The 26,085-nt window shown below is 39.8% G+C and overlaps 1 protein-coding gene across 2 annotated transcripts in view; it reads left to right on the top strand.

Moving 5' to 3' along the window:
• STK33 (serine/threonine kinase 33) overlaps positions 1 to 26,085 on the top strand; it is a 54,607-nt gene that overhangs the window by 5,758 nt on the left and 22,764 nt on the right. The window contains exons 2-8 of one of the 2 annotated variants that reach the window (XM_029911498.1): positions 5,586 to 5,885; positions 11,567 to 11,683; positions 13,375 to 13,488; positions 14,989 to 15,024; positions 16,208 to 16,346; positions 17,615 to 17,703; positions 24,180 to 24,264. In XM_029911498.1, coding sequence (XP_029767358.1) covers positions 5,676 to 5,885; positions 11,567 to 11,683; positions 13,375 to 13,488; positions 14,989 to 15,024; positions 16,208 to 16,346; positions 17,615 to 17,703; positions 24,180 to 24,264 — 790 coding nt within the window. In that variant the 5' untranslated portion in view covers positions 5,586 to 5,675. Of the gene's footprint in view, positions 1 to 5,585; positions 5,886 to 11,566; positions 11,684 to 13,374; positions 13,489 to 14,988; positions 15,094 to 16,207; positions 16,347 to 17,614; positions 17,704 to 24,179; positions 24,265 to 26,085 lie in introns of both variants that reach the window. The other variant, XM_029911497.1, reaches the window with a different exon arrangement.

Genomic DNA, 26,085 nt, shown 5'->3' with positions numbered 1-26,085 from the left:
TCATATCACACTCACACCACACAAAACAAAACAAAAAACACAGGAAAGAACAGAATTCCAATGGGACAACATAAAAAAGACAGACTGTTAAAGAGCAAAACCATCCTGTCACGTACATCAACAATTTGCCTGGTCTCTCTGGTTTTGTAAACTTGGAACCAAAGTGTTGCTCCCAAACCTAACCTTTTACTTGGCAGTACAGTGCACTTCATTTCAAAACCAGGCATACAGATTTGTGTGTGCAGCTATCTGAGACACCAAAATAATCAAATTAACAACAAAGGGTTGCGCTATAAGTAGACAATCTTCACTTGCACTAAAAGTAGACAATAAGTATATTGCACTATAAGTAGACAATCTTCCAGTTCAAGAGTCATGTCCTGACTGTCTGTTATAGATCAGAGGAATCAATGACAGGATTTGTCTGTGGTTATTTTCATTTGGCTTTTGTTGTCCTAGCAAAATTGGTTGCGAATAGTAATAGCACCTAAAAGGGCTTCCACATATCTCTTAAGTATGATAATTTAACCTGCTTGAATAAAAAGATTGGATGGCCTGCTTTCACCAGTTTAATGGTATTTTTTACACGTTGTACTTTTACGGCTGTGAATTACTGATAGTGAACCTGTTTAAAGATTTTGTACAATGTAATATAGAAGTGCTTCATCTTCTTGGTCTAACATTCTACCTGTGCTGTCTACAAAGGAGCCAAGATGAAAGAGGAAAATTGCAAGCCTCTAAGAAAAAGGGCTAGTAAGTAGGGGAGAAGTTATGTTGGTGTCTATTATAAAAATGCCACTTTCACATTTATTTTAAAACAGAGTTGGACAGTCTTTTCTGTAGGCGTACATACAGTATGTGTCACTAGGTTCCTCCATAGCTACTCATGAATGCAAATATTCCTCTATGCATGGTTATATATTACTTTATTAATTGGCAGGATCAGCTGTTGCAGTGCATGATCATACACTGATAAACAAATGCTACTAGATGCATTTTTTTTTCCTGTTCAGTGCTTCAGAGAAGATGATTTTTGTCAACTTCCCTGTTGGCTTGGGTCAGCCTGCTGAGAGAATGCTAGTTCTATGATTATTGCTAGCTTTATTTTGAACATCTGATAGGTTTTTCATTAGCGAGGGACAAGGATTCAGTTTTTCTCTTTTTAATAAAAACAACAAGGAGTCTGGTGGCACCTTAAAGACTAACAGATTTATTTGGGCATAAGCTTTCGTGGGTAAAAACCTCACTTACTGAAGAAGTGAGGTTTTTACCCACGAAAGCTTATGCCCAAATAAATCTGTTAGTCTTTAAGGTGCCACGAAACTCCTTGTTGTTTTTGTAGATACAGACTAACACGACTACCCCCTGATCTCTTTTTAATGAATGCCCCAGTACCAGAATTTAGAAAAACATATTGAACCTAAAAGTATTTGTGGGTTCACTAGAATGAGTCTTAGTAAGTAATTTGGGTTTTCTAGGTGCTGTCATATTACATATAAAATAACAATAGCAGGTCAAAATAATAATATATAGCACCTGTATTGCACTTTCTGTTTAAAGTATTTTGCAGACATTAACATTTACGGAACATTGACAACAACATAGTATGGGAAGTAGAATTATCTTAATTTAACAGATAAGGAAAATGAGGCAGAGAAGTGAAATGACTTTCTTGAGGCCACAGAGGAAGTCAGTTATTGACGAGTTCGCAGTTGTGAGGTTTAGAAGCAGATCTGCTCAGATTAGAGATTAATAAGCAATAACATTGAAAATCTCAGTTCTGAGTACCAGAGCTGCTAAAATCATGTTGGAATTGAAGTAAAAGAAAATGCAACATATTCATGAGATGCATATTTAAGGTCCAATATTTCATGGCCTGGGAGAACTAGAAGTTAATACTTTTACCCACTAGAAAGCTGAAATTTCAAGTGTGTGAACATTCCTCTTTTCACAAACAGAAAAAGTGGCTATTAATATACCTGCCTTGCCAATAACAATTGTACGTATCCATGAGTTCCAGTCTCTCCTGGATCCCTCACAGTTGTTAACTTTGATTAAAAGCACTTAAAAACACTTTTGAGTTGTAAAGGAAAAGTAATTTCAGATTGTGCTTTGATCACACTTTTAATTCACAGTGGCAAAAATAGACAGCTACAAGTATGTGAGAAAAATGTTCCTTATGCTTCTAGGTAGGGTGACCAGATAGCAACTGTGAAAAAACGGGATGGGGTGGGGGGTAATAGGCGCCTATATAAGAAAAAGCCCCTCCCTCCCTCTGCTATTTCCCTATTTGCACCACATGTACCCTATTGCCCTGCTATATGAAAAAAAAATACATCAAATTTCTCTCCTTTCGCCACAAAAACCTTTTCAATTATATAAAACTTACATTTTTCATTATCTGATAGATATAGGAGCAGATATTAATGCCAGGAATTGTGTGTTAGAATATTTGAGGACTTGATTATATTATATTTTTAAATTAGGAGTTTGGATCTTAAATCCTTATGTTTTGTTTTTATTGGTAAGAGTAGAAAATAGATAAATCTAACAAATACCCTGTGTGATGGCTTGCCTCCCTTCGAGATGCCAACCGATGTGACACAGATAATGAGATCAGCTCTGGGAAGTCTCCGCTTAAGGGACTTGCCCCAGCACTCAGGTATCCACCTCCCTTGGAGTGCAGACCCAAAAGTATATTATGAAATCTGCCTCCTCCCTCAGTTGGAGGAAGGTATGCATCCCTCCCCCAAATTATGAATTGCACAAATGGGATTATATTATAAACAAGAAATACATTTATTAACTACAAAAGGTGAATTTTAAGTGGTTAAAACAGAGGTGGGTAAACTACAGCCCGCGGGCCACATCTGGCCCGCAGGACCGTCCTGCCTGGCCCCTGAGCTCCTGGCCAGGGAGGCTAGCTCCCGGCCCCTGCCCCGCTGTTTCCCCTCCCCCGCAGCCTCAGCTCGCCACACCGCTGGCGCAATGCTCTGGGTGGCGGGGCTGTGAGCTCTTGCCGGGCAGCACAGCTGCAGAGCCCGGCCTGATCCGGTGGTCTGTGCTGCACAGTGGCGTGGCTGGCTCCAGCCGGGCAGTGCAGCTGCCTGTCCTGGTGCTCTGGGAGGCGCGACTGTAGCACCGCCAGCCGCCGGTGCTCCAGGCAGCACGGTAAGCGGGCAGGGAGCAGGGGGGGTTGGATAGAGGGCAGGGGAGTTTGGGGCGGTGGTCAGGGGGTGGGGGTGTGGATAGGCGTCAGGGTGGTCAGGGGGCAGGGAACAGGTGGGTTGAATGGGGGCAGGACTCCCCGGGGGCAGTCAGGAAGGAGAAGGGGGGTTGGATGGGATGGCAGGGGGCAGTCAGGGGCGGGAGGTCCGGGGCGGTCAGGGAGCAGGGGGGCATGGATGGGGCAGAGGTCCTGGGGGGGGCCATCAGGGGACAGGGAATGGGGGGGGTGGATGGGGCAGGAGTCCTGCGGGGGGGGTGGCAGGGGGGAAGGAGGCGGGGGGGTTGGATAGGGGCTGGACCACGCCTGACTGTTTGGGGAGGCACAGCCTCCCTTTACCGGCCCTCCATACAATTTTGGAAACCTGATGTGGCCCTCGGGCCAAAAAGTTTGCCCGCCCCGGGTTAAAATATAGCAAATAGAACAAAGCAGATTACTAAGCAAATAAAACAAAACCCACAAACTCAGCTTGTTTCACTAAAGAAATTGGTTACAAATAGTGTTTTTTCACTCTAGATATTATTGCAGGCAGATTACAGAAAGTCTTGAAAGGCAGCTGCACTGGTCTCCAGCTTCAGACTCACAAGCTAGATGCCCTTCCAGCTTGGGCTCAACCCTTCTCTCCCCAGTTCAGTTCTTGCTTCCAGGTGTTTTTCAATGTCTCTTTGTGTGGGAGGCAGAGGAGAACCTCGGTGATGTCACTCCCCTGCCTTATGTAGCTCTTGTGTAAGGCGGGAACTCTTTTCTTCCAGTGGAAAAACTGGCATTCCAAAAGGGGAGGAAGGGTATCCAGAACCAGGTGACTCGGACCCATGTCTCTGCAAGACTGTGGCCGCCATTGCTCTTAGGCTCTCTGGAGCATCCACAGGAAGACTAAGTTCTCTTACAGTCAATTGTCTCTGGTAATGGGCCATTAGCACTGTCATGCTTTCTCATTGTGGTACCTGAAGGGCTAGTTGGGCGTAATGCCGAAAGGATCCCATTTGAAATACAGATACATAGTCAATATTCCTAACTTCAGATGCAGAAATGATACAGGCATACAAATTGGATAATTGCATTCAATAAATCATAACCTTTCCAGTGATATCTTACATGAGCCATCTTGCATAAAGTATATCTCAGTTATGTCATATCCATATCATAAGCATATTTCCATAAAGAATATGGAGTGTAATGTCACACCCTGTGTCCACTAGAATTGCTGTCCCGTGGATTCCACCTTTCACCTTTTCTCATTTTTTTACTTGGGATAAATAAAGCTCTCTTTCACTTATTGTTCATTCTCTAATTGACTGATTAGATCCCCTGCAATAGCCTGTAGTTTAAGGGACTAATAAAGCATCGGAAACTTTTTAGGGTTGGCCTGTCTTGGCCTGTTCTAGTGATATCCTAAAGGCTGCATGGAAGGTCACATGACTCTTAGAACAAGATTAAAGTGTATTGAAAAAGACGTCTCAAGCAAGAAGCCAATGTAGGATCAATGTTTTCCGCCATTGGAAGTGCTTTGATTTACAGCAGCAGCAGGTCCTTTTCCTTTTTCTTTTTCTGTTCCACTTTTTAAACTATTTCCTCTGGTCTGTTTTGGCCAGATAGAAAGATCCATGAAGGTTTGTAAAACCGAATCTCTCCTTTTCTGCATAGTTTAATTGATAATGTTAACCAGAAATTTATCTTTCAGTTCATTGATCAGCCGAGAAAGGACTCTAATTTGATAAGAACCATTCCACAATATGCCAGCTTACAAAAACCTCGAACTAGGCAGGAAATGTAGTATAACATTTAATGTTGGCCCTTTTTAAAAAAATGAGCAAAATATTTTTCTTTTAAGTGAGCAAAACTATTTCATGACCACCATTAAAGCCCTCCTTCATGCCCCTTTCCCCACCATTAGTTACTCCTGAGGGAATTCTGTGCCAAAAAATTAAAAATTCTGTACACAATATTTGAAAATTCTGCATTTTTATTTGTCAAAATAACAACATAATCATGCCAGTTACAATTATTTAGGTTTAATTAAGTATTTTGAAATATTTTAACAAATATGTTATATCCCATTTATGAAAAAGAAATAACTAGAAAATAAATGTGGAAAACAACCTTGCATTGGTAATAAGCAGGAATTTATTTTTCCCATTTCCAATTTCTATGATTCCCTGAACGTGCCAGGCATGGGTAGAAAAGCTGAAGGAAAATTTTCTTAACTACAACTTCTGTTTTTGCAGATCTGCTGTACAAACCAGTATTCTGTGTTGTACCAGTCTAGTTCCTTGTCAGTGTGGCAGACATTCATAATCAGAACATAAGTTTTTTTGTGCCACAAATTCACTAATTGTGACCTTCCCATTCTTCTCCTCAGCTTTTTGTTCTTCCTTCATCAGTGGACACATTCCTGCCAGTCTTTGTGCTACCATTTAATTTGCACAGCAAGTTCTACAACATTGAACAGATGACTGATCTCAGCCAGGACAAGAAAACCATAAAATGCACCAAGTGCTCCGCTTCATTTCAACCAAGCGATGTTGTATTTTTTTGCCCCAATTGCAACAAGGGTCCAATGTGCTCTGGAGGTACTCTGCTAGAGACATCTGAGTTTTTAAGTTCCCATGATGACACCTTGCCTCACCAGTCAGAGGAACAAATCTCTTTTGTAACAGAGGTGAGCAGATTGGGTTTAGAGATGCCATTCCTTTCCATCCAGGTTTTATTTCATAATGACTAGTGCTCATTTCTGCTTAGAACAATAAGGACTATATTTCCCAGTGTGCCCTCATAAGTGTGTATAGTAGAACAGCCCAGATTCTAACTACGTTCTAAAACATCTTCCCTATTCACAATGTTTTTGAAGCCTTGTACCTAATAATAATAATTCCTAGCTCTTATATACTGCATGTAACAATCTATAATGTTTTTTTTAAAAAATCCTGGTTCTCTAGAAATTGTGAATACCATGAGAAGAGTATGATATAACACGTTATGCTTGACCATACCCATATAGGACCAATTATATGGAAGAAGCTGTTTCACTATTTAAAAAAATCTAATAATTTATTAGAAAATTTGCAGAACAAATTAACTTAATATATTAAAACGTAAATTCCTGATTTTTTTTTTCTTTTGAAGAAAATGTGGTGTTAATATCTTACCTCAAGAGACACGAAAAGGTTACATTTTAATGGGATTAATTAGTTAATGCTTTGAAACTGCAAAGTAGTTTATAAGTGCTAAGTTATTCATGTACTATGATGTACATTTAACTCAGAGTGAAGATTATACCATATGAATATAAAATTATATCATTTTTAACCTAAGTTGTAAACAAATGTTGAGTAAACCCTTGTTCAGAGGACTTTTTTTTTCTCCCTAAGAGACAGGCCAAGTAGTACTCTGAGACAAATTACATTGTAGCCCTAAGAAATGTGTCTGTCAGACTATACAGTGCAATTAACTGTAAATGAGGTGCTGGTAATGCATGTAGTAAACAATCTAGAAAACTCTATATGTAGGCCCCCTTGACCCAATTCAGTAAAGCACATGCTGAAGTTCTTTGCTAAAGGATGGTTTGTTGAAACACGTCCTGAACAAGGATGGATTTAGGCACATGCTTAATAGCTTTTGCTGAAGCAAGGCTTTAAATAGAAGTGGTCTAATTTTCAGAAGAACTGAGTACTCACAAATTCCCTTGAAGTCAATAGAACTGTTGTGTTCAGCACATTTGAAGATCAGGCTTTTGATTTAGGCATCCAGGTTTGAATATGTTAGTTTATTTTCCCCTCTAATCTCTTTCAATTATAGTAATCTTAAATGTTTTAATAGTACATAATAATAATTGTATGCTATATAATAGTAGGTAAAAAATTCAGACAAAAGTATGTTTTTTAAGTTGACTGTCTGTCTTTAATTTCTCTTTAGGCCATTCTTACTGATGTACAGAGTTTCTTTCTTTAAGTATTGTTCCTGCAGTAGTTAATGCATTGGTTGCGGACATATTTATCTCAGAACATAATCTTTCTAATATTGAAGGTTCTAAAATTGTACAATTGGAAGCTTTAAAAGCTTTTATTGGAGGCGTTTGTATTAAATATATATCTGAAAAGAATAAAATGAAAAAAGCACTTAAAACTGAATGCCAGAAGAAAATCCATCATTTGGGATATATTAACATAAATGAGTCCCCTTTAAAGAAGCACTTCTAAATTGATGGACGCAAACTCAATATCCTCTTAAATCAGTCATATCTGAATATACCATCAGTGACTTGTTTTCCAGCATTTCTGTAAGTGGGGGGACAAAACAGGAAATGTTTTTAGCAAAGAAAACTAAAATACATTCAGCCTCAGTTATTCCTTCACTACGTAAATAGTATAGAGTATCGGATAATATTGTAGAATAATCTCTGTTAGTAATAGCAATTGTATATATGGTAAACTTATAGCTGACTATTTGGCCATTGGTATATAGGAAATATCCAATGCTAGACCTGTCAGGAGATATGTGGTGCTTGAAAATAAATGAGGAAATTGCATTAGAATGGCGATCATCTTCTAAAATATAAGAAACCCTTTCTATTATTTAATTCAGTGTCAGATTCACATAACATTACTTTATTTCAAACAATTTTGTAACATATCTCATCAATTGAAAGCATATTTTTCTTGTTATCAGGCATAATTATTGCAGATAATTATTTATTTTATTTATGACAAGCGTTTATATAGTGTCCATCACTTTAGTATGTGAGTAAAATGAATTCCTTCTAGAGTTGTTACCACTTGAAGCTGTTTCTGTAAGTCAGTCTGTGACCAGGAAAATCAAGGGCACTTGTTGGACCATTCATACTAAGGCCAGCATTTATCCCTATTTCACTCGTATTCAGTCAGCAGCTCTACGTGAAGAATTTTTGTGTCCCCAACCAGGGCTATCCTTAGGCATACGCAGCATACACGGATGCATAGGGCACCTGAAAATTTGGGGCACCTCTGGGTCTTCGTGTCGACCCACCTGCCTCTTCCTATCCCTGTTCTGACCCTTCCTTCAGGCTCCCACCACAGCTGGCTGCTGCTGCAGCCTGGTGAGTCTTCCTCCGGAGGGGATCTAGTAACTTAAAAGTGAAAAAGCCTCCAGCCTGCCAGATCTATTAGCACAACATTGAAACTGTTAAAGAGCCATTCAAGTGGTAATGAAGCCATTTAACAGGCATTTGCCAACCCCCAGGTATATACTGTCAGTTTCTGAATTTACTGACAAAAACAGTTGTGCATTACTGTCATATTTACTCAGAACATGTTAGTCTACAGGACCTTAGTTTAAAATTTGCTTTAAAATATTTCATTAGTGTGTTGCTGAAGATTATAAAATCACATCTCTAAAAAATCCTTCCATAGATCTTTAAATGCACAATCTGAGTATTCATCTTTAGTCTTAAATGCTTGGATCTTCAGACATATAGTTTTTAAAATAAATCCTTCAAAAGATCACCCTTATCTAAAATACATATGCGAGCCCGGGCTGCCGTCGGGCATAAGGGCACTGTGACGGGTTGGATCACAGAAACCCCCTTGGGAGCTACCACCCAATGTACCAAGACTACCCCTGCTCCTGTTTTCCCTGCCAGCTCAGGACTCCAGCACCCTGTCTTGCTGAGCCAGACACTCCAGTCAGCTCCAACACAGACTCAGGGTCTGAATCACTTGTCCCAAAGCTGCAAGTTTACCTGAAAACAGCTCACAGAAGTGTGCTTTTTTTAGCACTCAGATGCCCAACTCCCAATGGGGTCTAAACCCAGATAAATCCGTCTTACCCTGCATAAAGCTTATGCAGAGTAAACTCATAAATTGTTCGCCCTCTATAACACTGATAGAGAGATATGCACAGTTGTTTGCTCCCCCAGGTATTAATACATACTCTGAGTAAATTACTAAATAAAAAGTGATTTTATTAAATACAGAAAATAGGATTTAAGTGGTTCCAAGTAGTAACAGACAGAACAAAGTAAGTCACAAGCAAAATAAAATAAAATGCGCAAATCTACGTCTAATCAAACTGAATACAGATAATCTCACCCTCAGAGATGCTTCAGTAAGCTTTTTCTCAGACTGGACACCTTCCAGGCCTGGGCACAATTCTTTCCCCTGGTACAGCTCTTGTTGCAGCTCAGGTGATAGCTAGGGGATTCTTCATGATGGCTTCTCTCCCCCTTTGTTCTCTTCCACCCCTTTATATATCTTTTGCATAAGGCGGGAACCCTTTGTCCCTCTGGGTTTCCATCCCCCCTCACTGGAAAAGCACCAGGTTAAAGATGGATTCCAGTTCAGGTGACATGATCACATGTCACTGCAAGACTTCATTGCCCACTTGCCAGCACACACATATACAGGAAGACTAACAGGTAAACACAGCCATCTGCAGACAATGGTCCTTGTTAATGGGAGTCATCAAGATTCCAAACCATCATTAATGGCCCACACTTTACATAATTACAATAGGCCCTCAGAGTTATGTTTTATATTTCTAGTTTTAGATACAAGAGTGGTACATTTCTACAAATAGGATGATCACACTCAGTAGATTATGAGCTTTGTAATGATACCTTACAAGAGACCTTTTGCATGAAGCATATCCCAGTTGCATTATATTCACTTATTATCATGTTTTTATAAAACCATATAGACTGCACAACGTCACAGGCACCAGTTCAATAATACTGCATAGGGCCCCATAAATCCTAAGGACGGCCCTGTCTCCAACACACAATCATTTTTAAACACAATTAAACTCCTCTGATTAAGAGTATTATGACCTCTTCATTCAGGTCCCAATTTAGCAAAGCACATAGGCACATGTTTAACTTTGTGCTCATGAGTAAGTACTTGCCTTCAAGCATGTGAGTAGTATGATTGACATCAATGAATGTCTACAGCTAAATACTTAAGTGCTTTGCTCAATGGGGCCTTGGTCATTAATTTTGGCTAATGGCTGTAATGTTTACCTCCACAAAAGATTTCAATGTGTCTGTGGCACTCCTGTACTCTACCATGCAAGAAATTAAATGATTGAGAATCAAACTGCTAGGCTCTAAACTGGACAGGAAATGGTTTGCTCATCCCATTAACTTTGTTGAGATTTCAGAAATTTTTTTGTTGGGTACTGGGAGGAAACCAAGACCTTTTGAAGTTTTTCAAAGAAGAGAGAGTGCACCATCCTGGAATATGTTGATTCAGACCAGGGACTTGAGCGTGGATCTTCCACATCCCAGATGTATGCCCTACCCACCAGACTATTTGGTTTTCTGAGGTGGGTCTTTCTCAATCTCTCCTATTGGAGCTGTCCCACTTTGTATAAATAATTAAATATTTATTGGAACAGGAACTTGAATCCGAATTTACTACATCCCAGGTGAGTGCTCTAACCCCTGGGCTATAGTCAGTCTCTCTCCCTTTCTCTCTCTGGCCCAATGAATATTTATTTATACAAAGTGGAATAGCTGTAACAGGAGAGATTGAGAGACCCAGTTAGAATAGCCAATAGATTCAGACTAGGGACTTGAATCTGGGTCTCCCACATCCTAAGTGAGTGCCTGAACCATTTTGGTCTCTCTCCCCACCCTCCACCCCCTCCAACCTTCCTAGTTTTGACTAGAAAGTTTGCCCTGGACCTGCAAAACTATTTCCTGATGAAAATTTTGTCGAAACTGGTACATTCCCACAAAAAGTTTTGGTTTCGACACATCTGTATTTTCTGACAAAAACCTGGTTAGTCGAAAATTTTCTGACCAACTTCACTAGGAACTCTAGTGTGATCATTTTGTTTGTGTGTGAGAGAAATTCAAAAACGCAAATTAAAATTGGCAGTGTAGGGCCATATGATATTTCCATAATATATTGGCATCACTTTGAACAGCCCAGTAAAGTAAATTGTGTATAAAGATGCCATGTTATTAAATGTGGTTATTGTGATCAAGTTTTTGAGCCACTTCCTGTCCAGTTACGCCCCTCTGTAAGCAGATACAAGTCTGCTGCCTTTAATGGAATAGTTCTATTTACACTAAAACAGAATATAGCCCACTGAATACAAGCAATAGAGACCTGCAAAAGACAAAACTTATTCTTGGTTTTTACATAATTCTGTATAGATATTTTGCCATCTTCAACTTATTGACTATTAATCTTGGGCTATGTGGAATCCTGTAATTGATTTTAAATCTTGTTCATCTTTTAAACTATTACATACTGTGAATTAGTGTATTATATATCTTACAATACTGAAATATCTGAAACAATCTAAGAATTTTTAAAATAGTGAATTGTAGTTTAATTTCATGCTTCATATTTTTGTATAAAGATGCCAAAATCAGAGCTAATAGAATCTTATAGAAAAATGCTCACCCAGTCAACTCGCAGCAGTAGTGCAGAAAGCAAAGTTCCTCACACACGAATAGATGATGGAGCTGCTATTCAGGTATGTAGCCACTTTTATCATTAATATCCTGCCGAACCTTAGGTTTAACTGTTCTGCATCAGCAGATAGAGACATGTAGCTTTGTTTGTATAACATTTAATCATTTCTGGGAATTTGAGCTTCCCTTTTCCCCCCAAAAAGAACAATTTGATCTTTCAGCACCTTATTCCTAAAATAAATTGCAGCTGTTTTTCATCCAAAGGAACCTGAGTCGTGATTTTCTGTCTTCAGGCTCATGTTCACTATATTTAGCTAACAAGGAGCCGGACTCCTCTATTCAGGAGTCCAGATCCTTTCCCTGCTACCACTGTACAGCTATAAGACCTTTTGAAAAAGCCAATACCAAAAAGTCTTTCTCCTCCTGTTTAAGTGAAAGGATAACACTTTTTTTTAACAAGTACCAAAAAAAAAAAAAGAGGTATTCCTGCTATTTTTTAATCCCATTCTTCTTGCTCATTTATCTCAGACCTAAAAGAAGAAAACACCTAGTGAGAGATAGAAACACCTATCATCTAACTTCAGAATGCTTGGTTAATGAAAATTTGTTTTCTCCATGAATTTTGCTTCAAAGGTGCAGAAACCAGTGCTCTAAAATGACCTGCCGCGTGTGGTCAGATGTGCAGCACTTCATTTGCAGTCCATCCTGTGTCTCAGGATATTAATTTGTTAGATCAATGAATTTACTCTTAACTGAGAAAACATCCCTGCCTCCCACCCCTCTACAAAAAGGAACAGACCCAAATAAACAGTTCATTGATTGGGGCTATATGCCAGTGCAGAAAAGTTAACCAAAAGATCCATCTGTAGGTGTGCTGAGAAGTCTGTAAAGGGTTCACAACAGACATTTGTTGTTCCCTCTTGTATTTGTTTTTGTTACTTTTTGGAAATGTGTTGAAATTAACATAACAGGACCGTAGTACATTAGAAATATCTTGTCTTAGAAATCGTATCTTCGGAATAGAAATAAAACTGGAGCACAAACCCAGTAGTTTCCTTTGTTGGTCAGCTATAAAGTACTAAGCTTTTGTTTAAAAGAAAAAAATGTTTAAGATCTCATCATTAAGAACTTGATCCAATCACCAGTGAAGTTAGGTGAAAGGCTTCTAATAGGCATTTAATCAGAGCCTATCACATTATTTACATATAAGTTTACAAATCACAGATACACAGGAAACTTAAATTTGCCTCTTGTTAGGGACTGTAAGTATAGAAGAATTGTGATTTCTGTGTATTTTGTTTCACAGCATATTTGAATGCTGCTGTTCTAAGGCTAAACTACTATTGAACATGCTAGGAGTCTTGCCTGTGTTAGATCTGCATAATGTTTGTTTTAACCTACATTATCTATTATTCTTTTGTAACTGTGTCCAGCACTCTAATTTGTGGGATAATAAATAGTCAGACGATGAAACAAAATTCTTTATTGATTTGCCCACAAAATTTTGAGATGGAGAATTCATACTGAGATCTACATAACTCACCACAGTCTACCCTCTTATATCAACTTGCATTGACAATTGGAACAGGTGTTCTTTTAAAAATGAATCTTGGTGTACATGGGCAGGGTTCATCATCTCCTGTTAAAGAGATCTTTTAAACATTCCAATTCAGATACTTTTAACAATGACAACTATATTTTGCCATCAAAGTTTTTAAAACAAAATCTCTTTTTCTGGTTTCTGTTTCCTTAGCAAATCTATTATTTTGGAAGAAAATTAGGACAAGGCAGCTTTGGGGTGGTAATTGAAGTAAAACACAAGGAAACCGGCAAAAAATGGGCAATCAAAAAAGTGAATAGGGAAAAGGTAAATATTATGTAGATCTCTGATTTATTTTAAACCTGTCTTACTTTTCCTTTGATTTTCTATGCAATCTGTTTCTGCAGTATCTTTGTGCCTCTTCTCAGTATCTTTGTGTATCCAAAACTCACATTGCAATCAGTGCATGTATTTACTCTCACTGTTTAGTTGATATTCTCACTATCTCTTCCTTGTAGCAAAAAGTGAGTCACATCAAGTTTTAAATATTAAAAATATAATATAAAAATGCAATTTGGGGTTCTTACTCCTACATAAAGTCACAATTGAAGAAAAAGTTTGCCGGATCAGACCCTTAATTATCCAAATCTATGTAGAGAACATTGGATGTTAAGTGAATACCATTTAAAGTTTATTTCTTTTTTGCTAAATAATTTTTAAAAATCCTAAATAAAACAAAATATTAGCTTAACTGATTTTAATGATGATTTACATTCAAAAAACCATATGAACATAGTCTGAGAGTTTACATGCCAAATTTCAGCCAGCAACCAACTTTTTTTTACGGCTGAATGACAGACCTTGAAAAGGTGAAATACTGTTAAAACTTTAATATTAGCAGCCCCAGTTATTTTGGTGTGTGACAGGCTACTAGCTGATCCAGATTTAGAGGTATTGTTGTATTACTGCTCATAGTTTTACCATTATCAAATTGCTAAACTGACAATGATTAATTCTCCTTAATTAAGTTACTGCAAACAAGTTACGAAAATACGGTTCTTATAATCACGTCTTATCATATGACAAGAATAGTAAGCTTGGGTCTGATCATATTTGGATGGGAGACCTCCAAGATGAGTAGGTTCTACTCTTCCATTCATGTCGATACTAAGCCAAAGCCCAGTGTGGTGTTAAGAGGTGCTTTTCTGTCTGTTACTTTCTAATGAACAAGACAAAAATCATTTATGTTCATTTGAGATCCCCTTGCAAATGTTTACAGGATTAGAGATTTTAGCTCCTGTGAGCCGGCCAGCTTCCAACTTGAGTAATTACGTTTTGTTTATCTGCATTCCCCTGATATTCTTCTTCATTTTCTGTCTTGAATGTTTGTGTAGCGTTGCTGTGTGTGTTAAACAGTGGTCATGTTCTTTCCACGTTAGGTGAAATAATTCCTTTTTGTGTCTCTCACACATATATGTGTTCTCACATTTTTTCCATCTTAGGGAAAGTAATTACTATTTTCTCTCTCACATGTATGCACGTGTGTAAATGTGAACACAATTTTATGAAATGCTTCAGAATGGTTTCTGATGGAAAGACTGCATATAAATGTAAGACATTATTAGTTGAAAAAGCTAAAATATAATGGTAGCAACCCCAAAGTACAATAGGATTTATTTTGTAACTCTTTTTCTAAATGTAAGACATGTTCATTTGTTTAACACATTCTGTAGATTTCTTTAACAGAAATTGCCATTGTGGAATATATATGGTCATATCATGAATATTGTCATGCTCTGTAAAATACATTTTCCATCTAAAATTAAGGCTGGAAGCTCTGCTGTGAAGCTACTTGAACGGGAGGTGAGCATCTTAAAAAGAGTGAACCATGAGCATATAATACATTTAGAAGAGGTGTTTGAGACCCCTAAGGTAAGGGTTCATTAATTGCAATACTCGGAATGCTATTAATACTTAATGAAAGGTGCAGAGATCAATAGAAGCTTTCTTTTCTGCATTCTGAGGTAATTCCTCTTGCCTTCTTGTACACTCTCCTCTCTTATAGGACATTTCTCCTCACCACTGATGACTAGAAAATTGTGGAGAAATGTGCATTTTAATTTTTCCTAATTTTTTTCTAGGCTGTTCTAGGCAGTAAATATAAATCCTTCTGCCAGCAGTTCAAAAGATAATCAAAGTCCATGTGTTGTCATTTCCTGTTTAAAGGAATTAGCTTGCTGGCCCTACTTACTTATGTGCCTGTCTCTAACGGGAGCAGATAACTCTTCTGTTTAGCTAGCATAGATTTGGCCTCGGTTTTTACATTTTTTTCCTTTTGTAAATTCACAACCCAATTTTTTCTTTTCTTTCAGGATTAGCTAGTTTATAGTCTGGTACTGTCATAGTGAAGTTTATTTTTTGTCTCGTCATGTTTGTTGTAGCACTGTGTGAGGGGGCAGTCCACTGGTTGCAGTGTGGCAGAAAACATCCAGCCGGAAGCTAGCTTTCCGTTTTGATTTGTCCCATTTTCTGAGAAATAGCTGGAAGACCAGAGCTTGATGGAAGGTCTGATGGAAGCTTTTTTGAGAGTGAATTAGTGTCATTTTTTTAGTCACTTACTTCACAGTTTGTGAAAGGGGGTTGGTTGTTGCTGTGTTGGACAGCACAAAGCTCAAGGACACTGTAATGATGGCACTGTATGATGTCCATTATAGTGGCACAGATCACTTTTGATGAGCTTTAAGAATATATTTTATCTTTTATTTAATTAGTCAAGGGTGCTCATGTGATATGTATTTACAGCTTTATTCGTAGTCATTAAAGAAGATCATGTTGTGTCTTTAGGTTTAGTGATGCTTCTATAGGATTCTCTTTTTTAAGAAGTTGACAATATGCTGAATGAACTCTTAGAACAGTCTTTAAAATCCATATTGTATTTTATTTTTGTTGTACATGTTCTTGAAAGTTGAGAGTTTGTTTTAATACTCAAAATATTCAATCTTACATATAAAAGAAAATCACTATTTTGGTTCTTTATTAATGTTAGCGGATGTTCCTTGTGATGGAGCTGTGCGAGGATGGCGAACTTAAAGAAATTCTTCACAGGAAAGGATGCTTTACAGAGAACGAGACAAGGCACATAATTCAAAGCCTTGCATCAGCAATAGCATATCTTCACAAAAAAGGCAAGGATGTTCATTTCTCGCATTTATTAATTGGCTCTGAATGTCAGTTTTTTGTTTAAGAGTAACAGTGATCTCTGTTTATATATATTATTTATTTCCTAGAGTACTGGTGTTCCTGTGGCCTAGGAGTGAAGCATCCTACATTAGCGCTTCCCCCCATTATTTAAACTGTTAACATTTCCTTTTGCTTCTTTGTTCCGGCATCGTCCATCTGACAATAACATGAATTTCTTCTTCTTAAGTCTCAACCACTTTGCATTACAGCATTAACTTATTTCAGCAGCCAAGTAAATAGTCTATTACAGCAGAGAGAAAGAAGCAGGCATGGAGTGCTCTAGATATTCCTTAATTGTCTGTCCTCCACTTGGTGGGATGCAGTCAACATCAGCATTTTAATTCACCCCAGAGAGGCATTAAAATCCTGCACAGTCCATGACAGAGTTAACCAATTCAGCCAGAAAACTAGAGTTCAGTGTATCCAGTTATTTTTCCCTATATTGTAGGAGTATGAAGATTTGTATTTGAATAACACAAAAAAATTTATTCATCTCTATATTTTGGAATTAGTTGGAGGAATTAGCAGCTCCTCTTTTTCTCCCACCCAGACATATGATTCCTTGTCTGTGGAATGGCCCCTTCTTTGGTCTTCTCTCTATTTTTGGTTTCAGAGTGGTAGCTGTGTTAGTCTCTATCAGCAAAAAGAACGAGGAGTACTTGTGGCACCTTAGAGACTAATAAATTTATTTGGGCATAAGATTTCGTGGGCTAAAGCCCAAAGAGCCCAAATAAATTTGTTAGTCTCTAAGGTGCCACAAGTACTCCTCATTCTTTTTTCTCTATTTTTGGTGGGCAGAGAAAGGGGAATAAAGAAATCTACAGTCCCATCCCCTTTGGTCTGTTGGATATGAGACGAGACTAGATTTATGAAAATATATGCACATTTTGTAAATCTATCATCCACTACTCTTTTCTATAAGATGTTCACAGGTCTGCTACTGTATAACACAGAGCAATGCAAACTGTTTTTCTTATTACAGATCATCAGGAAGTTGGATCCAAATTTGATCCAGATTTGGAATCTTCATATAAGACTCCTTGGATCAAAGGGCAAATACTCCTTCCTTTTAAGTTTTCAGTAATGGAAACCTAAATGCGTTGAAACTGAAACTCATTTGAATGAGTAATTTCCACAAGATAAAAACATTTGTCAGAATATTTTGACTACAAATGATAAATACATTTTTATTTATTGTTCTCTTCCTTGACAGATATTGTTCATAGAGATCTAAAACTGGAAAACATTTTAGTTAAAAGCAGTGAAACTGATGAAGAAAACGAAATGAAATTAAATATAAAGGTAAGACTAGAAATTGTAGCAACTCTTTGCTTTGAGCAATGGTTTAGATACCCAGGTATCTAAGTCAGCCCCCCAGTAGCTTTTGAATAGAGCCACTATATTGTGTTTTAAGAACACTAAGAAACCTGCCCAGCCTAATGCAGATATTATTAAAATGAATCATTTTGGAAGCTAAGTGCCACTGCTGAAAGATACTTTTTTGGGGGGGTCAGATATCGGTGGTATACTTTTAGGTCAGTTGAAACAAACCTTAAAGAAAGCATACCTTATTAATCTAGATTTACCTTAGGATAGTTCCAAACTCTTAGTAACAGTAAGTTAGCAGGAATTCTAAGCTATAATTTTTCAATTATGTGTATTGCCTATTTAATGTAAATGTGTTAGTAATTTAGAAAAAAGCACATCTAGACTAAGCCCTTGATTTAAATATAAATTATATACCATTCTAGGCTTTATTAGATATTACTAAATATTTACTAACTAAACACAATTAATGTACCATGTACTTATATCTATAGATTTTAATTGTAATAATTGGTCCTTGAAGACTAATAAATCATATGTTATATCATATACTAGTTGTTCCCCATTTTAATAGCAGCTGCTGTGTGTTATTACAACCTCGTAGAATTGAAGTGTTGGATTGCTGATCTGCTCCAGTAGATAGTTGTATGTATCTATACATACTGCTTATCCATATAAATATAAACACAATATAGAACATACTGATTTATCTATATCATATCTCATACATTGTGTAATACTGATGCTTTTATAAAATGCTCTGGAAAATTCCATGGTACAAAATCCAGCCTACATGTACCTTGGTGTCCACTTTGCATAACTTATTTTCATTCTGAGAAACATAAAATTCTGGATCTTGATCTCTCCCTCAGTGTGGGACATGTGGGCTGCACCTCTGTTCCTGCAAATAACAGAGGCACTTCAGACTTGTCATGAGTCAGAACACCCATTCTGTTCTTACGCCCAATTCTCTGTCTCCAGCAGTGCAAATAGAGCAGTGATTCAGCCCTCCTGGATTATCCAGTCATAGTCTTGCTTTTATACCTCAGTTTAGAATTGCAGCAAGCAAGATCTTTCTTTTCCTCCTCTCTCTCTCTCTCTCACTCACTCCCTTGTCCAGGGCACTAAGGTTTTTCTAGGCTCCATTCTTTAATGGGACTATCTATAGAGATCTTTCCCTCTGTTTACCTTGTCCTCCTCATGGTAGAATAGGCCTGATGGAACAATCTGAAGACCAACAGAGAAAGTGAGAGATTGAGCTGTGGAGATCCTTTCATAGTTAGTGGCAGTAGAAGTGGTTGCAGGGTAGGGGAGAGACCTGGGGAGAACAGCTCCCCTGTTTTGCAGGAATTATGTATATGCAAGTACATGGCTTATAGAAAACCTTGCTCCTCATTTTCCCGTTGTCCTCTCAATCACAATCTTCCTCTCCCTTTTCCTTCTCTCTTTCTCATCCCCTTCAAAATCAATTATTGCCATTGCTGCCTCTTCCCTCACAAAAGTAATTAATTGCCCCTCACCCAACAAAATCAGTTACAGCTGCTGTCAACCTCTATCATCTTTTTGTGGGACCCTCATGCTGTTGTTCCTGTTCCTGCTGCTCTCCTGAGATTTTTACATGCTTCCTTCAGCCCACTGCCTGAAGTGGGAGAATTGCTGTGATCTGTACTCTGCCTCTACCCATCACTGGGCTTTCAAGACTTGGGATATGGATGCTGGGATCTTCACTTCCCTCTCTCGAGCTCTGAGGAATGGTGTCTGCTTGAACCTTCACTATTCCTTTGACACTAGACGGATCAGTAACAGATACGGAAGGAGTGTGGAGGCCTACTGCAGCAGCCAGGAGACAGATGCTTCTTGGTGAAGGAAGAGGTTCTGTTCAGTGTATGGCATATGCCTGCACAAGGCAGAGTCCCACACACCCCTGGATTTAGAGGGAGTCCTGAGTATAAGGGTAGAAACTCCCTTCAATTCCTGTCCACCACGAAGTTCTTCCCAGGGTAAAACTTGGGCCAGGGACACCAGGAGAAAGGCCAGACCCGGGAACAGGACCAATCCCTCCTTCCATTCCAAACTGCAGCTGGACTTGCATCCATCCAGAAATAGCACTAGAGGGCAGGATATTCCTTCTCCTGGCAACTTCAGACATAGGAACACTGGAGATAGGGCAGTATGCTGTGAAGATATGGGCTCTTACACACCTTGGAGAAAAAAGGAAAAACATCAAATCATTCTGAAGGCATTTAATAGCTTTTAGGACTAGGGATAGATGAATCTGTCCCTCAAGACACAAGGTGCACAGGAGTCTACGCCATATAGTAAGAAAAAGATCAGGAAGAGTTTGGTCTGTCTAAATTCTCAAAAGGCTGAACAAGTTGATGGAAAAAGTTGAAATTCAGGATGGAGAATTTAACTTCCAGGATTGCAGCAGACTCTTGAAGGGTTCTACTGATATTGGTGGAACTGGCAGGCACTTGTCTCCATATTACCATCAGGCCTTCTCATTGGCAGTCACCAATACCAATACAAAACATTACCTTTCATTCTGTCTGCATCCCTGAGAGTGTCTATGAAAGAACTGACAGTGATACTATCCACTGAGGAGTCTAGGAACATATCTATTGATGGCGTACTTGACAGAATGTCAGCACCAGGCACCTCACGAGAAGGAACTACTTAGTGTCTCTCCATGCTACGGATAAACAAGTTTGTAATATGAAGAATTCTCTAATCCCCCTCTTGGAAGATTGCCAATCTGGGGGTTGAGAGAAACACAAGGAGAGCCAGTCTTCCTTATGCGATTCAGCAACATTCAAGCACTAATGTTTAAGGTGATTCAGAGCCAAGAGTCACCAAGGCATCTTCTACAGTCTTGCATGGAGATTCCTATATGGATATGAATTAACGAGAGGGCTTCAGAGATTAATTTTAGAGGCCTAGAATCTTTGTCTACAAGAGATGCAAAGGAAAGGAAAGATACCATCCAGAGTGATGCAGTCCCTCAGTTGGTGGGCTTATCCACATGAAGCCCATGTAATGTAAGATCCTTCCTTCACAATCCAGATACTAGCTTGTTCATCCTTTAGAAAACACTTTGAGCTTCACTTTTAATTCTCTTGGGCAGAAAGTTGCCCCAGGTGGTGATCCTGTAGTAGATAAATACTGCTAATTTTAGGGAAGAAGGAACCTTCTTTCTGTCCTACATATCTTCTTCTCCCTGTAATTTTCCCTACTCTTCTCTGTATCCCAAATGTCTCCCTTTAGGAGAGGTGAGGATCCAGAATGGAAAACAATTTACCAGATGATTTCCTTTCTGATACTGACCTATCCCACTGGGTTATTTTTGTGATGGCCTCTCCTGGGGTCCCTGTGTATAACTATCACAGTTGTATAGGGGTGTTACTGTCAGGAGTTTTACATCTATTAACTAGTAGAAATTAAACATTTCAGTACACCTTGGAAGTGCTTGTTTTCACAGATCCTAGCAAGTGCCACCCACTGCTGTGAGGGGCATCCAAGCTTTTATGCTCTGGATTCCCAGAGGTGTTCTAGAGTTTTTTGGAGCCTGAATGGATGCCCCGATCTAGGGGTCCTTACGCATGCTCTCAGGGTGCAGACCTTGTATCTGGCATCCTTCCTTTGGAGTGTTGGAACACATTCTCCACCTGCCTAGCCTCTCTGGGCAGAGCACTGACCCTTCAGGCGACCCAATACTTAAACATGCCCCTCGCTCAGAACTCCATCCAACAGGTGCGAAGCTTCTGGTTTACAGTTTAACTCTCAGGGTCACACCGTAGTTGTGATACCACACACACACACACACTCTGTTTAGTCCGTCAACTTTATGCTCTTTATATTTAATCATGGTAAGCACAGGAGAGTACAGATCACACAGAACAATAAAACACTATAAACACAATGTCCCTCACTAGCTTACCCTTCCCTTGGGGATCATCTGTGTTTTGGCAGACAGGGTCTTTCACCCCATTGCCTACCCTGGCCTTGCAACAGCCTCCCTTATCTTACTCGGGTGCAAGATGACGCTCCCACTTCCCCTTCTTTACGAGTCTCTTTATAGACAACTTCTGGGGTTACCTGCTTCTTTTGTTCTGCCTTCTGTTTTTTCCACTGCTCTCAAAGCCCCCTCCCTTCAGACAAATGGAGGAAGTGTCTTCTCTCAGGTACAATAAAGCCATTAGCCCAAGATGTTTTACTTTGAATAGATGATAGTTGAGTGCTGATCACTCCCCATTGTCTTTGGCCTGGGAGAGACATGACGCAGCCTGCTAATTCCTGATGGATCCACATCCGTGTAGGCTTTCCATGACACAGTAATTTCATGATATAATTTCATAAAATTATCAACAATTCAGAAGTGGTACAGACAGATCCTCAAATCATCACACTTATCTCAGGGATGAAGGATGTGGCCAGTTCCCAAAGTCCACTGGACAAATCTGAACTGCCCCCACTATTTCCAGGAAAAGATGCACAGTCCACATCTCTCTGACTGGGAGAGAGGTCACTCACAGAAAAGAAATCAAGTAACAAATTTTCCATTTGTGATTTTACTGTATTAGATGGATGCCCACAAGGGTGCTAGAGATGATATACGAAAAACAGAAATTGCTGCACTTTTTATAACAATTTTTTTTTAAAAAAAGCTGTAGTGTGCCTTCTTTGCTGTGCTGTCGCATCCTGATGTGCAGAGGTGACAAGAGCCTCGCATAGCCCAGCACACCTTTTCTGGGGTATGCAGCATGGCCCCAGTACTCAAAGGCAACCTTCCCTGTTCTCAGGGATGTCACATTATGGCTGTGCTGTGACAGAAGGGACTTCTTGCACGCTCTCCCCACAGCAAACAATTGCAGAGGGTTTGTCCCCCATTTATGTCATTTGTATAGCGTGGAAATATTGTGTGTAAGGAGGCAAAGGGACAAAATACAATGTTACCCTTTCAATATTTAATGTGAAGTTGGGAAAATGATTCCCAGTATTAAACACTCTGAATGAAAAAGAGCAAACAGCTAAGTTTAAAGAAATAAAAGGAAATGCTTTTTTAAATTAAAATGTTGCTCACTGCAAACATCTCATGAGATAAACCTCTCATTTTCATGAGAGTCCAAAGCGGTTAGCAGATATAAATGTAACCTCAGGTGTACTTCGGAACCACAAAATATAATGCAGCTACTCCCTAAAATAAACAATAGTGAAGAGTCTCTGTGTTAGTTCACTTTATATTAGAAAGACTTTCTAAAGTCTGGTTAATAGCTTCTCTTTTTTTAACCTACTCACACTCACCAGTTTCATATATAATAAATCTCTAATTTGGTTTTTAAACAATAACTAACTAACTAACTAAATAAAAAGGTGTTTGGGGGTTTTCCAGACCAATTTTCCCAGCTTCTGTCTTCTTTTCTTGGTTCAACGGAGATGCTGGGATCCCACTCTGAGGTCTGGATCAGACCAACAGAACATTGCCCACAGAACTGCCTGTAATAATTGTTATTTTTCTACCCCCTGCCCTTTTTTGTTAAAGAGCCAGCCTGTGAGGTTAAGGGAGCCACCAGTGACTTAATAAGCAAGCGCAAACACATTGAGTACAGTGCAGAATGCGTTAAGCAAAGCAGAGTGCAGTGGACCCAAGCTGCTGACTAGCCAAGCAACTGTTTCCGAAGAGCTGCAGAAGAGTCTTCACCCTCTTTTCTCTGGTTCAGGCAGCTGAAGTGTGCTTTCAACAGCCCCTCTCCCCTGCTGCTGCCTCTTCCCTTTCAACTTTCCTACTGCTTTGCAAGGAACATGCAATCATTGCGAGGAGTGGGCCCACATGGGAGCATGCTCTAGTCACTGCTAGAGTAAGGAGTTGTTTTCTGCAGCAGTCCAAACTCTGTGTGGCTCTTAATAAACAGCTCTCTGATTTTCCAGAAGTTTTGGTTTTGTTTACTTGACTTTCCTTTCTGACTTCTGGCCCTCTCCCTGCTTACCCGCACCATGGACTATATCTGATTATTGCCTCTACTATCTGTAGTAGATTTTAGGTTAGCCTCCCAGCCTGCCCTATCAACAAGGAAAGCAAAATGATTAACAGGAATTTGTCCATTGTCCTTGGTGTATTCCTTTTTGATGACCTCTGGGTCTAAGTTATCTTGAATATCAGGAAAAACCTTTTAAATATCTTAGGCTTAGACAGTGGAACAGGTTGCCTAGCAAGGTAGTTATGGAACAGACATTAGCAGTGTTTGATACAAAGTAACAGACATGTATGAAAGGAATGGGGTAGAGTCCTTCCTGCTTGAGGTAGGAGATTGAGTGGGATGATTTGAGAGGTCCAGTCAAACTCCATTATTTCTGACTAGAGCAGTTTTGCTACAAACAATGAACTCTCAGCTGGACAGAAGAACTTCAGCTTCATGTCAGTATGGATAGTTTCACTACTGTGTTGTTTCCTGTAGGTGACTGATTTTGGTTTAGCTGTACAGAAAGCAGGTGGTAGCGAAAGCATGTTTCAGTCTACGTGTGGGACTCCTACCTACATGGGTAAGTTCAGCACTTTATGAATGTTTGTTTATTCTTATCACATGAAGAAATGCAATTATAACTCTCTGTGTTCTTTCTTGCTCACAAATAGCCATGTAGAGGTGCCTATTTCTAAGCTCCTTTTGTCAGGAGCTTCCCCCTCCCTTATAGGAATCAGCATACCAGATCAGGCCAATGATCTGTCTAGTCCAGAGGTAGGCAAACTACAGCCCGCGGACCACTTCCAGCCTGCAGGACCGTCTTGCCCGGCCCTTGAGCTTCCAGCTGGGGAGACTAGCCCCTGGCCCCTCCCCTGCTGTCCCCCCACCCCTGCTTCCTCAGCTCGCTGTGCTGCCAGTGGTCTGGGCAGCAGGGCTGCGAGGCAGCGCGGTGGCATGGTTGGCTCCGGCCGGACAGCACGGCTGCTGGTCCTGGTGCTCTAAGCGGCATGGTAAGGGGACGGAGAGCGGGGGGGTTGGATAAGGGGCAGGGAGTCCCGGGGGGCAGTCAGGGGACAGGGAACAGGGGGCAGTTGGATTGGCGTGGGAGTTCTGGGGGCCCTGTCAGGGGACAGGGGTGTGGATAGGGGTCGGGCAGTCAGGGAACAAGGAGAAGGGGGGGTTGGATGGGTCGGGGGCTCTGAGAGGGGAAGTCGGGGGTGGAAAGTGGGAGGGGGCAGATAGGGGGCGGGGGCCAGGCTGTTTGGGGAAGCACAGCCTTCCCTACCCGGCCCTCCATACAGTTTTGGAACCCCGATGTGGCCCTCAGGGCAAAAAGTTTGCCCACCCCGGTCTAGTCTGATATCCTGTCTCTGACAGTAGTCCGTACCATATGATTCAGAGGGAGATGCAAGTAACTATAATGGATAATAATAATAATAGTGGAGAAATTTCTTTCTAACCCTTGGCAGTTATAGTGACCAACTTTGTGTCCTGAAGCACGAGGCTTTATATTTCTTATAAACTTCGTATCCTATCTTGTGTAATGTGGATGTTCGCAGTATCCATATAAATGTTTAATTCACTTTTTTTTAATCCTATTAAGTTCTTGGCTTCTCCTGTAGCATTGGATTCCACAGACTAGAAATGCATTTTGTTGAATTTTTGCTCCCAGTGTAACAAGGGTAACATAGCTGTTGGATACTAACAGATTACATGATTGATGTTTGTTCAGATGTCCTTCCTCTCTCCAGTCAGCTGGAGAGCAGGCTAGAAAGGTCTTGCAGAGAGAGCTCACACTGTGGATCTAAGGCAAAGAGGCATCGACTCATCCCCCACCCTCCCAAAAGCAGAATGCCAACCCTTACTCAGGCCTTCGGCATACTCACTACTTGTTACGAATTAAAGGTCCTAACTAGAAACAGGAAGCTTGTGCTTCTAAAATTTCACATACATCACCACCACCCCAAACCTCCCTCAGATAAAATGGGAGGACATGAGACCCTAGTCTTCCTAAACTTTGCAAAGGGAAAAAGAGGATTAAACACTGAGGCTATGTCTACACTTCAACTGCTACAGCAGCACATCAACACTCACTACGGTGTCGAGAAGGGTTCTCCTGTTGCTGTAGTTAATCTGCCTCCCCAAGAGGCGCTAGCTAGGTCAACGGAAGAATTCTCTGTCAACTTAGTGCTGTCTACACTGGGACTTAGGTCAACATAACTATGTTGATCAATGTATACATTTCTCACACCCCTGAGTGATATAACTGGTCTGACTTACCTTTTTAATGTAGACGTGGCCTAATATTGCTTCACATAGGAACTGCCTTATGAGTGGTTCTATCTCTGACTGTGACTGGTATCTGATGCTTCGGAAGAAGTTGAAAGAAATATTGAAGTTG

This window comes from Terrapene carolina, unplaced genomic scaffold (genome assembly GCF_002925995.2).
Source record: "Terrapene carolina triunguis isolate 2854851 unplaced genomic scaffold, T_m_triunguis-2.0 Scaffold96, whole genome shotgun sequence".
Taxonomy (NCBI): domain Eukaryota; kingdom Metazoa; phylum Chordata; order Testudines; family Emydidae; genus Terrapene; species Terrapene triunguis.
This window is presented reverse-complemented; position numbering and strand designations above follow the sequence as displayed.